Raw genomic sequence first — 13,451 nt, forward strand, 5'->3', positions numbered from 1 at the left:
TGGGGATGTGTGTGTATACCATCTGCGTGTATGTGTATATTTGTGTGTATATGTGTGTGTGGGGGGAGGAGTGTGTATACATTTGTGTGTGTATTTGTATATACATCTGTGTTTACACATCTGTGTGTGTGTTTGTGTGTGTATACATGTTTGCATGTATCTGTGTTTGTGTGTACATCTGTGTGTATATGTTTACATGTGTGTGGATATACATCTAGGTGCTTACCATGTGTGTGTATACATCTGTATGTTTACGCGTGTGTGTGGGTTGCGTGTACATACATTGTGTGTGTATGTGTGTGTGGAGTGCTGCTTCATTTATAAATCCTGGGGTTTGCCAGTTGATTCCATAGCAGGAGCGTTGGTCTCAGGGAGTGTGTCACTGTACATCTCACACTGCACCCCCCCCCCTTACTCCATCTTCAGTACAAAGGATTAGCCCGCTTCACTTATCGTCCCTGCATTTGTTGACTCATCCTCCTGTTATAAAGCTGGCTGTGGGAGAGATAGTGCCCCTAGTGGTATTATCATTCAGAGGCCCAGACTAATGCTATGGGGTCAAGGGTTCAAATCCCACCATGCCAGGTGGAGGAATGTAAATTCAACTAATAAAACTGCGATTAAAGCTAGGTCTGTTCATGGTGACCACAAAATGATTGTTGCTGGTCAGCTTTGGGGAAGGAAGTCTGCCGTCCTTTACCCTGGTCTGGTCTACACATGACTGCACACACACAGCAATGTGGCTAACTCTTAACTGCCCTCTGAAATGGCTCTAGCAAGACACTCAGCTCAAGGGTAATTAGGAATGGTCAACAAGAGCTGGTCTTACCAGTGATGCCCTAAAAGAAAAATAAATCACATTCTGCCTTTACAAATGGCGTCACATTTCCAAGTCAGGGTGGTGAACTTGCAGGGAGCAGTGTTCCCATGTATCTGCTGCCCTTGACCTTCTGGATGGTGGAGGTTGCAGGTTTAGACCCTTAGTGAGTTGCTGCAGGGCATCTTGTGGATGGTACACCCTGCTGCGACTGACCGTCGGTGGGGGAGGGAGGGGACGTTTGTGGGTTTTGTGCCAACCAAGCGGGGGGCTGCCTTGTCCTGGATGGTGTCGAGCTTCTTGAGTGTTGTTGGAGCTGCCCCCATCCAGGGGCAAGTGGGGAGTGTTCCCTCACACCCCTGACTCGTGCCTTGTAGATGGTGGACAGGCTTGGGGGAGTCAGGAGGGGAGTTACTCGCTGCAGGGGTCCCAGCCTCTGACCTGCACTTGTCACCTCTGGGGTTTATGTGGCTGCTTACGATCTAGTCACATGTCACTGACCTTTGACCATAACCGTTTCTTTTTCCATAAATACTCCGTCTGGTTCGGTTGGGTTTTAAAAATACACTGCCTCCCTTCACTGCTTTGAATCTATTGCCAAATACAGCATGGATAACAAGTGCGTTAACTATACATGGAGTAAGGAGTCACATTTTACAGTTAGACCTCTGGAGAAAGTACGACTGAGCAACCATTCAAAACTCATAAGATTGAACTGTTCAAACATGAAACATAGAGGATAGGAGCAGGAATAGGCCATTCAGCCCTTCGAGCCTGCTGTGCTGTTCAATACAATAATGGCTGATCATCCAACTCAGTCACCTGTTCCCACTCCCACCCCCACATCCTTTGATGCCTTTAGAACAATTTTGAACTCTTTCTTGACATTTTTCAATGTACTGGCCTCAACTGCTTCCTCAGGTGGGCCCGCAGGGGTTGGCCTGCCCTCCCAGTCTCCGCTCGTTTCAATTCCCACTCCCACTCCCTCTCCGACATCACCTTCCTTGGCCTCCTCCAATGCCACAAAGAATCAAGACCGCACATTGGAGAAACAACACCTCGTCTGCCAGGGCGGCCTGCAGCCCAGAGGACTCGCCATTGCATTCTCTAATTTCAAGTATCTTCCCTCCCCATCCCCCCCGACTCCCTTCCCAGCCCCTCACTCCTCCCTTTCCCTTCCACCAACAGGATTCATCTTGCCCATCGACCAACCAGGCCGTCCGGTCTACCTGGATTCACCTGTTCCTACCGCACCATTCTGCCCCTCTCCCCACCGAAACCCTTCTCCTACCTCCCTCCTTTAACTGCAGCTTCCCTCAACCCCCCCCCCCCCCCCAGTCCTGAAGAGGGGTTACACGCGAAACGTCGACTTCTCCACCTCCTGATGCTGCCTGCCTTGCTGTGTTCCTCCAGCCTCCTGCCTGTCCCTCCTGATGCTGCCTGCCTTGCTGTGTTCCTCCAGCCTCCTGCCTGTCCCTCCTGATGCTGCTTGGCTTGCTGTGTTCTTCCAGCCTCCTGCCTGTCCCCCCTTATACTGCATAACTTGCTGTGCTCCCCCAGCCTCCTGCCTGTCCCCCCTGATACTGCCTGCCTTGCTGTGTTCACCCAGACTCCTGCCTGTCCCCCCTGATACTGCCTGCCTTGCTGTGTTCCTCCAGCCTCCTGCCTGTCCCTCCTGATGCTGCCTGCCTTGCTGTGTTCCTCCAGCCTCCTGCCTGTCCCTCCTGATGCTGCCTGCCTTGCTGTGTTCTCCCAGCCTCCTGCCTGTCCCTCCTGATGCTGCCTGCCTTGCTGTGTTCCTCCAGCCTCCTGCCTGTCCCCTCTTATACTGCCTAACTTGCTGTGCTCCCCCAGACTCCTGCCTGTCCCCCCTGATACTGCCTGCCTTGCTGTGTTCCCCCAGACTCCTGCCTGTCCCCCCTGATACTGCCTGTCTTGCTGTGTTTCTCCAGCCTCCTGCCTGTCCCTCCTGATGCTGCTTGGCTTGCTGTGTTCCTCCAGCCTCCTGCCTGTCCCTCCTGATGCTGCCTGCCTTGCTGTGTTCCCCCAGCCTCCTGCCTGTCCCCCCTGATGCTGCCTGGCCTTGTTGTGTTTCCCCAGCCTCCTGCTTCTCAACTGCTTTCTGTAACAGAGAATCCCACAGGCTCCCCCCCTTTCTGGGTGAATATATTTCTCCTCATTGCCATTCTAAACCCTGTATCCTGAGACAGTGACCTCCTGGTCATCAGGAACATCCTTCCCCTATCTCCCTATCTTGTCCTGTTAGATTTTAATACATTTGTATGAGATTCCACCCCCCACCCCCAACTTAAAAGTATAGAAATAGCCCCTTCAGCCCGACAAGTCCACACTAACCCTCTGAAGAGCAACAGCTCCCCTCCATATCCACTCCCTCCTGCACATTTAACCCTGACAAATGCATCTAACTTATACCATCCCTATTGGCAATTTGGCATGGCCAGTCCACCCTAACCTGCACATTTTTGGAGTATGGGAGGAAACCAAAGCAAACCCACGCAGACAATGTGCAAACTCCACACAGACAGTCGCCCGAGACTGGAATCGAACCGGGGACCCTGGCACTGTGAGGCAGCAGTGCTAACCACTGAGCCACCATGCCACTCTAAATTCTTCCAAACTCCAGTGAATGTGGTCCTAACTGATCCATTCAGAGAAAGTGAGGACTGCGGATGCTGGAGAAGGGCTTATGCCCGAAACGTCGATTCTCCTGCTCCTCGGGTGCTGCCTGACCTGCTGTGCTTTTCCAGCAACACATTCTCGACACCTAACCGATCCGTGCCAACCCAGGGAGCTGTCCAGTAAAGCTTTGTATCGGCTACTTCCACAATCTTAGTCACTTTCACCAAATACACCAGACCCGTACACACGAACGACGGCTCCAATAATAAGCGAGCATGCATTGGCAGTGAGCAGAGAGGCATTTACCAGTTCCGTGACCCTTCTGAGTGATGGGTGTCAACAGGGAGAGGGTCAGGGGGCACGGCAGTGTGCCTTCGCTCTGTGGACTTTTGCTGCGTTTCTTGCACTCCAGTACCACCACGTCCCGGCAATGCTTATGACAGTTGATGCCGCAGTCTGCAGAGAGAGGGAGAAGGGAACACGTCAGTTCGACTCCACTGCAGTCACGTCCCCAGTCACCAACATCCCGCGCCCCACTCTGTTACATTACAGTGGACAGGCAGGAGGCTGGGGGAACACAGCAAGGCAGGCAGCATCAGGAGGGACAGGCAGGAGGCTGGGGGAACACAGCAAGGCAGGCAGCATCAGGAGGGACAGGCAGGAGGCTGGGGGAACACAGCAAGGCAGGCAGCATCAGGAGGGACAGGCAGGAGGCTGGGGGAACACAGCAAGGTCAGGCAGCATCAGGAGGGACAGGCAGGAGGCTGGGGGAACACAGCAAGGCAGGCAGCATCAGGAGGGACAGGCAGGAGGCTGGAGGAACATAGCAAGGCAGGCAGCATCAGGAGGGACAGGCAGCATCAGGAGGGACAGGCAGGAGGCTGGGAGAACACAGCAAGGCAGGCAGCATCAGAAGGTGGAGAAGTCAACGTTTCAGGTGTAACCCTTCCTCGGGACTGGGGCTGGGTGTGGGGGGAGCTGCAGATAAAGTGGAGGGGGGGGGGGCAGGGTGGGGAAGTGGGGGGAATGAATCCGGTTGGTGACTGGGAGCAGTGGAATGGAGGAAGAGGGGCACCTATCCCTACTTCGCCACCCTGGCCCCCTTTATCTGCAGCTTGCCCCCACACCCAGCCCCTGTCCTGAGGAAGGGTTACACCGGAAACATTGACTTCTCCACCTCCTGGTGCTGCCTGGCCTTGCTGTGTTCCCCCAGCCTCCTGCCTGTCCCTCCTGATGCTGCCTGTCCCTCCTGATGCTGCCTGGCTTGCTGTGTTCCCCCAGCCTCCTGCCTGTCCCTCCTGATGCTGCCTGTCCCTCCTGATGCTGCCTGGCTTGCTGTGTTCCCCCAGCCTCCTGCCTGTCCCTCCTGATGCTGCCTGCCTTGCTGTGTTCCCCCAGCCTCCTGCCTGTCCCTCCTGATGCTGCCTGGCCTTGCTGTGTTCCCCCAGCCTCCTGCCTGTCCCTCCTGATGCTGCCTGCCTTGCTGTGTTCCCCCAGCCTCCTGCCTGTCCACCCTGATGCTGCCTGCCTTGCTGTGTTCCCCCAGCCTCCTGCCTGTCCACCCTGGATTCCAGCATCTACAGTTTTACTGTCTGTTACACTAAAGAGCAGACAAACAGCAACAACTCTCACTCTTGGAGGGACAGCGCCCTCATTCACTGTCAAATCACTCAAACAGGAAAGATAGTGAGTGGGGGGGGGCGGGGGGGGGGGGGGGAGGGTGGGGGGGAGGCGAGAGGGGGTCTGGAACACTGCTGTGTGCTGGTGGAAACTTCATATTGACCCATTCGATGCAGATTCCCTCCAGTGTGGAAAATCACCCTTCAGCCCATACTGACCCTCCAAAGACCATCTCACCCAACCCTGCATGCACCATGGCCAATCCACCTCGTTCGCACTTCCCTGGATACCTTACGCAACCTAACCTGCACATCTTCCGACTGTGGGAGGAAACCCACACAGACACAGGCAGAGAATGTGCAAACTCCACACAGAGAATCGGCCGAGGCTGGAATCGAACCCAGGACCCTGGGGCTGTGAGGCAGCAGTGCTAACCACTGAGTCACCATTTCCCTGCAGAGGTTCACCAAAGACCCTCAGACAGCGCCTTCCAAACCCACGACCACTTCCATCTCGGGCCCCCCACCCCTGTCACTCACCACCCTTACTTATACAGCACAAAAACAGACCCTTCAGCCCAACCTGTCCATGCTGACCAGATATCCCAATCAGACCTAGTCTCATTTGCCAGCATTTGGCCCAAATCCCTCCAAACCCTTCCTATACATATACCCATCCAGATGCCTTTTAAATGTTGCAATTGTACCAGCCTCCACCACATCCTCTGACAGCTCATTCCATACACGCACCACCCTATGCATGAAAAAGTTGCCCCTCAGGTCCCTTTTAAATCTTTCCCCTCTCACCCTAAACCTCTAGTTCTGGACTGCCCCAACCCAGGGAAAAGACCTTGTCTATTTACCCTATCCATGTACCTCATGATTTTATAAACCTCTATAAGGTCACCCCTCAGCCTCTGACACTCCAGGGAAAACAGCCCCAGCCTGTTCAGCCTCTCCCTGTAGCTCAAACCCTCCAAACCTGGCAACATCCTTGTAAATCGTTTTCCTGAACCCTTTCAAGTTTTACAACATCTTTCTGATAGGAGGGAGACCAGAATTGCCCACAATATTCCAAATCTTCTTCTTAATGGGTAGGGAGAGCAAAGGGAATAAATGAGAATTTGGAATTCGGAACACCGAACAAATCCGCCATGGGTCGTTGAGCAGGCTTTTATCAAAAGGGATGCCACGCAAGCGGAAGATTTCAGAAGAGGCTGATGGGACATTCAGAGGGAAGGGCCTCTCTTGAAAGGCTCCCGCACAGTTTCAACCAATCGTTCTGATCTGCAGTGCGGGCCCAGTGATTGTAGAGATCAACCCAACAGCAGAACTTTTCTATGTTCTATTAACCTTCGATGTGCAGGGTCACAAGGGAGTGGGTTGTCTCGACCAAAACAGCAGGCACAGCAAGGACGGCCCGAGTGACCTCCCCGGGTCTTGGAAGAGTGGGCGACTCTGTGAAAGCTGAATGACATCAGATGGCTACCAGCGACGGTACCACAAGTGACTGCTCCCAGGAAGGTGGGAGGGAAACTTCACTGTGCTAGCAATTTCCTTTGTGCTTTTGCAAACTGTGAGAACTCGCACCTCACGTCTGCTGAGGTTATTTTTCTCGACAGCGATATTTTGACAGCACACGTGGATAATCTGGCCGTTTTTGTGCAATACTCCACAAAGACACTGTTGTAATATGGGATACGAATACAACTCCACATTCGCAAAGCCTTCTGGTCACCCCCAATCAGAAATGGGGCTTCCATGTGGGCCCTTAACATTGAGAGGGAAGCCCAAATCCATAGCTCACGTAAAATATCAGGCTCTCTCAAGATTATCCATCCAACATCCAGTGTGTATTGGGATCATTTTAGGTTCAAAATCACGCTCTGTTATCAACACAATTACCCAGAGGATATTGACCCATCTGCCCAAGGGAAATAGTTTCTCCCTGTCCTCAGAACTTTACAGACCTCAATCAGGTCCGCCCCTCCAACCCACCCAGCTTTCCCTGCTCCAAGGAAAACAACAGACTCTGAACTTCCCAGGAATTGGCCATGATTGGGAGCAGTAGCAGCCTTAGAATGGGGTAGTTAGAGAGTCATAGAGGTCTACGGCAAGGAAACAGGCCCTTCGGCCCAACCTGACCATGCTGCCCAGTTTTCACAATTACTCTAATCCCAATTGTCTGAGTTTGGCCCATATCCCTCCACATCTATCCCATTCATCTCCCTGTCCAAATATTTCTCAAATTGTACTCACCTCCACAGCACTACCTCTGGCAACCAATTCCAGACACTCACCACACTCTGGATAAAAAAGATCACCCCTTGGACCCCTTTGTACCCCTCCCCTCTCCCCTTAAACCTAGTTGTAGACTACCCTACCCTGGGGAAAAGCCCCATCCCCCCACCCCAACACATCCCCCAAACACTATCTCACCTCCACTCACCTTTAACATGAGGCCTCTAAGACAGCCTGATGGCTACATTATCTACCTTATCCATTCCCCTCATGATTTTATAAACCTCTATAGGTCACCCCTCAGGCTTCAGGGGAAATAGTCCCGGCCTATCCAGCCTCTCCTTATAATTCGAACCCTTTCAGTCAAAGTGAAAAATCACACAACACCAGGTTATAGTCCAACTATAATTGTGTGATTTTTAACTTTGTACACCCCAGTCCAACACCGGCACCTCCAAATCATGCCTTCCAGTCAAGGCAGCATCCTAGTAAATCTTTCCTGCACTCGTTCTAGTTTAATAATATCCTTTCTATAGTGGGGTGAGCTGAACTGCACGCAACACTCCAGATGTGGCCTCACCCATGGCCTGTACAACTGCAACTAGGTACCCTATATTCCTATACTCAGTGCTCCTACTTATGAAAGCATGTGTGTCCAAAACGTTTCGATTCATTGGCACATCAACACCAACACCCTGTTCACTGTCAGTGTTATACCTGGGAGGCTGAAAAGCCAACTGCCCCTTCTCCATCTCGGTGACAATGCCCATTTTCATACACCCTTCAGGGTTCTGTGCTCCGTATGATATGGTAAAGTGTTCCCACAGTTAAAAATAACCGCAGTATCCAACACTCTAAGCTCCCATGACCCCATCCACACCTGTCCTCCCCACCTTACGTTTCGCAAATTTAAGATATAAAAGAGACCTAAGGGGCAACTTGTTCACACAGAGGGTGGTACGTGTATGGAATGAGCTGCCAGAGGATGGTACAATTGCAACATTTAAGAGGCATCTGGATGGGTATATGAATAGGAAGGGTTTGGAGGGATATGGGCCAGGTGCTGACAGGTGGGACTAGACTGGGATGGGATATCTGGTCGGCATGGATGGGTTGGACCGAAGGGTCTGTTTCCGTGCTGTACATCTCTACGACTCAATGACAGGTCTCACTCCCATATCCATCAAGTGCAGCTCTTTGGATACTCGACTGTCCATATCTGAACTTCTGTTTGCGTGGTGATCCTGCACTCGTTGGTTCGGTGTTAAAAGTCTGATCAGGGCAGCCTTGGGCTCTCATACTATGTTAAAGGCGCCGCACAAATGCAACTTGGTAAGTGAAAGGTATAACAAGTGTTCTTACCCTGACACCTGTATCCTTGTTTGATGACACCCCACAGCTGAAAAGGGGAAAGAAACGAGGAATTAATTTGGGGTTAAAAATATTCAACATGTGAATACAGAAACCTCCCCTGCGATTCTGTCAGCTACACTCTGCCTACATTGTTGAACATACAAAGGGAGTGTTGCTAGGGAACGGTGCCATTCCCAGCCGTATATCCGCGATAATGTTTGTTGGAATTGTTCTGCGGGTTCTGATTAGACTCATACACGCACTGAGTGGCACCCCTCACTGACATTGACCACGAATGCCGCCCACAACTAAGCTACAAAGAACAGGCACCACTCTCTACTTAATGAAGGAATGGCTGCTCAGAAAGCCCAGTACGAGTGAAGTCAATGGATTAATTCCACAGGGATCTCCGATCGCTGCGAGCACGTGATGGAGATCTGAAGCTACAGGGGCTCCTGCCATGCCTTCAGCCTGTGAGACCATCTCTCCTACTGCTTCCTGTAGTAGAGGGGGTCCAGGACGGCTCGGGGGGCAATTGCTATTCACTGTTACCAGTGTGAGGAGGAGTCGAAGTGCTCCCTGCAACCTCTTCTGAGTGGCTGCAGGGAGCCATATGGTCAGCTGCTTCTCCCTCCCCAAAAAGGGTAAGGGCAGCATATACACAGGAACGTCACAGGTTCCCCTCTCAGCCACTCCCCATCCTGACTTGGAGATCCTATCAGAGTCCAGGAATTCCCTCCCTAAGGGCATTGTGGGTCAACCCACAGGCACATGGACTGCAGCGGTTCAAGGAGGCAGCTCACCCCCGCCTTCTCCAGGGACATTTTGACGAGGCAATGGCCTAGTGGCAATGTCACTTGCCCCAGAGACCCTTGATAACGATATGGGGTTCAAATCCCACCACAGCAGATGATGGAATTGGGATTCAATAAAACCTAGAATAAAGAATCGAATGATGATCGCAAGTCCATTGTTGGGAAAACCCTGTCCGGTTCATCAATGCTTTTGAGGGAAGGAAACTTACCTGGTCTGGCCTACATGTGAATACAGTCAATGTGGTTGAATCTTAAGTGTCCTCTGGGGAAGTGCCGCACTGTTGGAGGGACAGAGACGAGGGAGCGGGCACTGTCAGAGGGTTAATGCAGAGGGAGCGCCGCACTGTCAGTGGGTCAGTGCAGAGGGAGCGCCGCACTGTCGGAGGGTCAGTGCTGAGGGAGTGCCGCACTGTCAGAGGGTCAGTGCTGAGGTAGTGCCGCAGTGCTGAGGGAGTGCCGCACTGTCAGGGGTCAGTGCTGAGGGAGTGCCGCACTGTCAGAGGGTTAATGCTGAGGAAGTGGGCACTGTCAGAGGGTCAGTGCTGACGGAGTGCCGCACTGTCAGAGGGTCAGTGCTGAGGAAGCGGGCACTGTCAGAGGGTTAATGCTGAGGAAGCGGGCACTGTCAGAGGGTCAGGGCTGAGGGAGTGCGGCACTGTCAGAGGGTCAGTGCTGACGGAGCACCGCACTGTCAGAGGGTCAGGGCTGAGGGAGTGCTGCACTGTCAGAGGGTCAGTGCTGAGGGAGTGCTGCACTGTCAGAGGGTCAGGGCTGAGGGAGTGCTGCACTGTCAGAGGGTCAGGGCTGAGGGAGTGCTGCACTGTCAGAGGGTCAGTGCTGAGGGAGTGCCGCACGATCAGAGGGTCAGGGCTGAGGGAGTGCTGCACTGTCAGAGGGTCAGGGCTGAGGGAGTGCTGCACTGTCAGAGGGTCAGTGCTGAGGAAGCGGGCACTGTCAGAGGGTTAATGCTGAGGAAGCGGGCACTGTCAGAGGGTCAGGGCTGAGGGAGTGCGGCACTGTCAGAGGGTCAGTGCTGACGGAGCACCGCACTGTCAGAGGGTCAGGGCTGAGGGAGTGCTGCACTGTCAGAGGGTCAGTGCTGAGGGAGTGCTGCACTGTCAGAGGGTCAGGGCTGAGGGAGTGCTGCACTGTCAGAGGGTCAGGGCTGAGGGAGTGCTGCACTGTCAGAGGGTCAGTGCTGAGGGAGTGCCGCACGATCAGAGGGTCAGGGCTGAGGGAGTGCTGCACTGTCAGAGGGTCAGGGCTGAGGGAGTGCTGCACTGTCAGAGGGTCAGTGCTGAGGGAGTGCCGCACTGTCAGAGGGTCAAAGCCGAGGAAGAGCCGCACTGTCGGAGGGTCCGTGCTGAGGGAGCGCCGCACTTTCAGAGGGATAGTGCTGAGGGAGTGCCGCACTGTCGGTGGGATAGTGCTGAGGGAGTGCTGCACTGTCGGAGGGTCAGTGCTGACGGAGTGCCGCACTGTCAGAGGGTCAGTGCTGAGGGAGTGCCGCACTGTCGGAGGGTCAGTGCTGACGGAGTGCCGCACTGTCAGAGGGTCAGTGCTGAGGGAGTGCCACACTGTCAGAGGGTCAAAGCCGAGGAAGAGCCGCTCTGTCGGAGGGTCCGTGCTGAGGGAGCGCCGCACTTTCAGAGGGTCAGTGCTGATGGAGTGCCGCACTGTCGGTGGGTCAGTGCTGAGGGAGTGCTGCACTGTCAGAGGGATAGTGCTGAGGGAGTGCTGCACTGTCGGAGGGTCAGTGCTGAGGGAGTGCCGCACTGTCAGAGGGTCAGTGCTGACGGAGTGCCGCACTGTCAGAGGGTCAGTGCTGAGGGAGTGCCGCACTGTCGGAGGGTCAGTGCTGACGGAGTGCCGCACTGTCAGAGGGTCAGTACCGAGGGAGTGCCGCACTGTCGGAGGGTCAGTGCTGACGGAGCGCCGCACTGTCAGAGGGTCAGTGCTGAGGGAGTGCCGCACTGTCGGAGGGTCAGTGCTGAGGGAGTGCTGCACTGTCAGAGGGTCAGTGCTGAGGGAGTGCTGCACTGTCAGAGGGTCAGGGCTGAGGGAGTGCCGCACTGTCAGAGGGTCAGTGCTGAGGGAGTGCCGCACTGTCGGAGGGTCAGTGCTCACGGAGTGCCGCACTGTCAGAGGGTCAGTGCTGAGGGAGCGCCGCACTTTCAGAGGGATAGTGCTGAGGGAGTGCCGCATTGTCAGAGGGATAGTGCTGAGGGAGTGCTGCACTGTCAGAGGGATAGTGCTGAGGGAGTGCTGCACTGTCGGAGGGTCAGTGCTGAGGGAGTGCCGCACTGTCGGAGGGTCAGTGCTGAGGGAGTGCCGCACTGTCGGAGGGTCAGTGCTGAGGGAGTGTCGCACTGTCGGAGGGTCAGTGCTGAGGGAGTGCTGCACTGTTGGAGGTGCTTTCCTTCAGATGAGGCATTAAACCAAAGTCCCGTTTTTAAAAAAAATAATTCATTTGCAGGATGTAGGCCTCACTGACTAGACCCAGCATTTATTGCCCTTTTCTGAAAGGTGCCTGGAATCCAATACAGGGCCATAGCAGATCTGAAGGACACACGTTAACCTAATTGATTTCTCCTGACGGTCTGGAACAGTGTCTTAGTCATTATTAGATTCGCAGTTCTAGATTTTCTTTCCCCTTTGGATCAAATTCCGATTCCACTGGGGTGGTTTTCCGAACCCAGGAACATTCAGCCGGGTCACCGGATCGAGAGGCGAGCGATAATACCACATGACCACCATCTCCCCTCTCAGGAGACACCACCCTGTTCCGGTGACCCGACCAGTGGCTCATCTCTCAGTCATCCTCTGGGATCATGCTGTGCCCAAAGCCTTGGCAGGTCACATCGGCGGCCGCTCTCAATTGGCTGTGAGGCGTTTCGTTAGGGGTGGTGAGGGGATGGGAGGGGTGGGGAGGTGGTGTGGTGTAGGAGCAGGGTCACCCCGAGGTGGTGAGAAAACACTACGCGAATGCGCCAGAGCGGGCGCCCGAGACTTACGAATCCAGCGCAGCTGTCGCAGAAGGTGGGCTTCTTGTAGGTGGTCTCCTGGAAGTTGTGCAGGAAGCCAAGCCTCAGCTTGGAGCAGATGGAGCTGCCCCTCATGAAGTAGGCCGTGATCTCCTCTCGGCTGATCAGGCCCTCGCTGTAACGAGACCAAGCACAGAACCCAGCTGTCAGCAACCACCACCTTCCCTCTCCCACCGGCCCGCCCTCACCAAAAACACCCCCGCGTGCCAGGGTTGTGGTATCCCTTACCCCCTCCAAAAACAGCAGAAGATAGAGACAAAACTGGAGATTGGAAGTAGAGAAACGTTGCACACGGATTACAGCTTGTGCCAAAATGGCGACCTCCCCCCGCCATGTTGTTAGGTCAGAGTTCAAACAGGCTTGTGGGGGAAGGGTTGGGTTCCCTGTGTGAGCCAGAAAAGCTTTAAAACATCATCAGGAAAGACCGCATCAACGCCCTTACACAGTAACCCAGGTTGTTTTGATGTCCTTGCCTTTAATTCTCTACGTGAAAGGAGCCGACTGTTAGGGGACGGATATATCCCATCTACAACCAGATTGATTTCTGGCCTTCAGAGCACTGTGGACCTCACTGGCTGCCGAACTGAGCAGCGTCAATATTTCAAATTTAAACGTAGGCCAGAGTGTGAGGGATAGAGGACTACGATACATCGAGCTGGTGGGTTAGTGTGTAGTGCCAGGGATACCTGCGCATCATACGCATCAGTATTGACCAGTAAGGCCACATAGAGTACAGGGTTAAACAGAGAATAAAACTCTCTCTACACTGTCCCCCACCCAGGACAAGGACAGCACGGGGCTAGATACAGTGTAAAGTTCTCTCTACACTGTTCCCCCATCAAACGCTCTCAGGACAGGGGCAGCACAGGATTAGATACAGAGTAAAGCTTCCTCTACACTGTCCTCATCAAACACTCCCAGG

At 53.9% G+C, this 13,451-nt stretch overlaps 1 protein-coding gene across 4 annotated transcripts in view; it reads right to left on the reverse strand.

Moving 5' to 3' along the window:
• The window catches only part of rasgrp4 (RAS guanyl releasing protein 4), a 175,744-nt gene that overhangs the window by 18,084 nt on the left and 144,209 nt on the right, over window positions 1–13,451 (reverse strand). For all 4 annotated transcript variants that reach the window (XR_015754762.1, XM_087984075.1, XM_087984074.1 and 1 more), the window contains 3 exons: window positions 12,500–12,644; window positions 8,680–8,716; window positions 3,764–3,913 (listed from right to left, as the gene is read on the reverse strand). Coding sequence is in view for 3 of the 4 variants with exons in the window: in XM_087984075.1 (XP_087840201.1) it covers window positions 3,764–3,913; window positions 8,680–8,716; window positions 12,500–12,644 (332 nt within the window). In the remaining variant the exon portion in view is untranslated. The remainder of the gene's footprint in view (window positions 1–3,763; window positions 3,914–8,679; window positions 8,717–12,499; window positions 12,645–13,451) is intronic.

This window comes from Chiloscyllium plagiosum, unplaced genomic scaffold (genome assembly GCF_037043375.1).
Source record: "Chiloscyllium plagiosum isolate Xiang-an unplaced genomic scaffold, Cpla_swu_hap1 HiC_scaffold_47, whole genome shotgun sequence".
Taxonomy (NCBI): Eukaryota; Metazoa; Chordata; class Chondrichthyes; order Orectolobiformes; family Hemiscylliidae; genus Chiloscyllium; species Chiloscyllium plagiosum.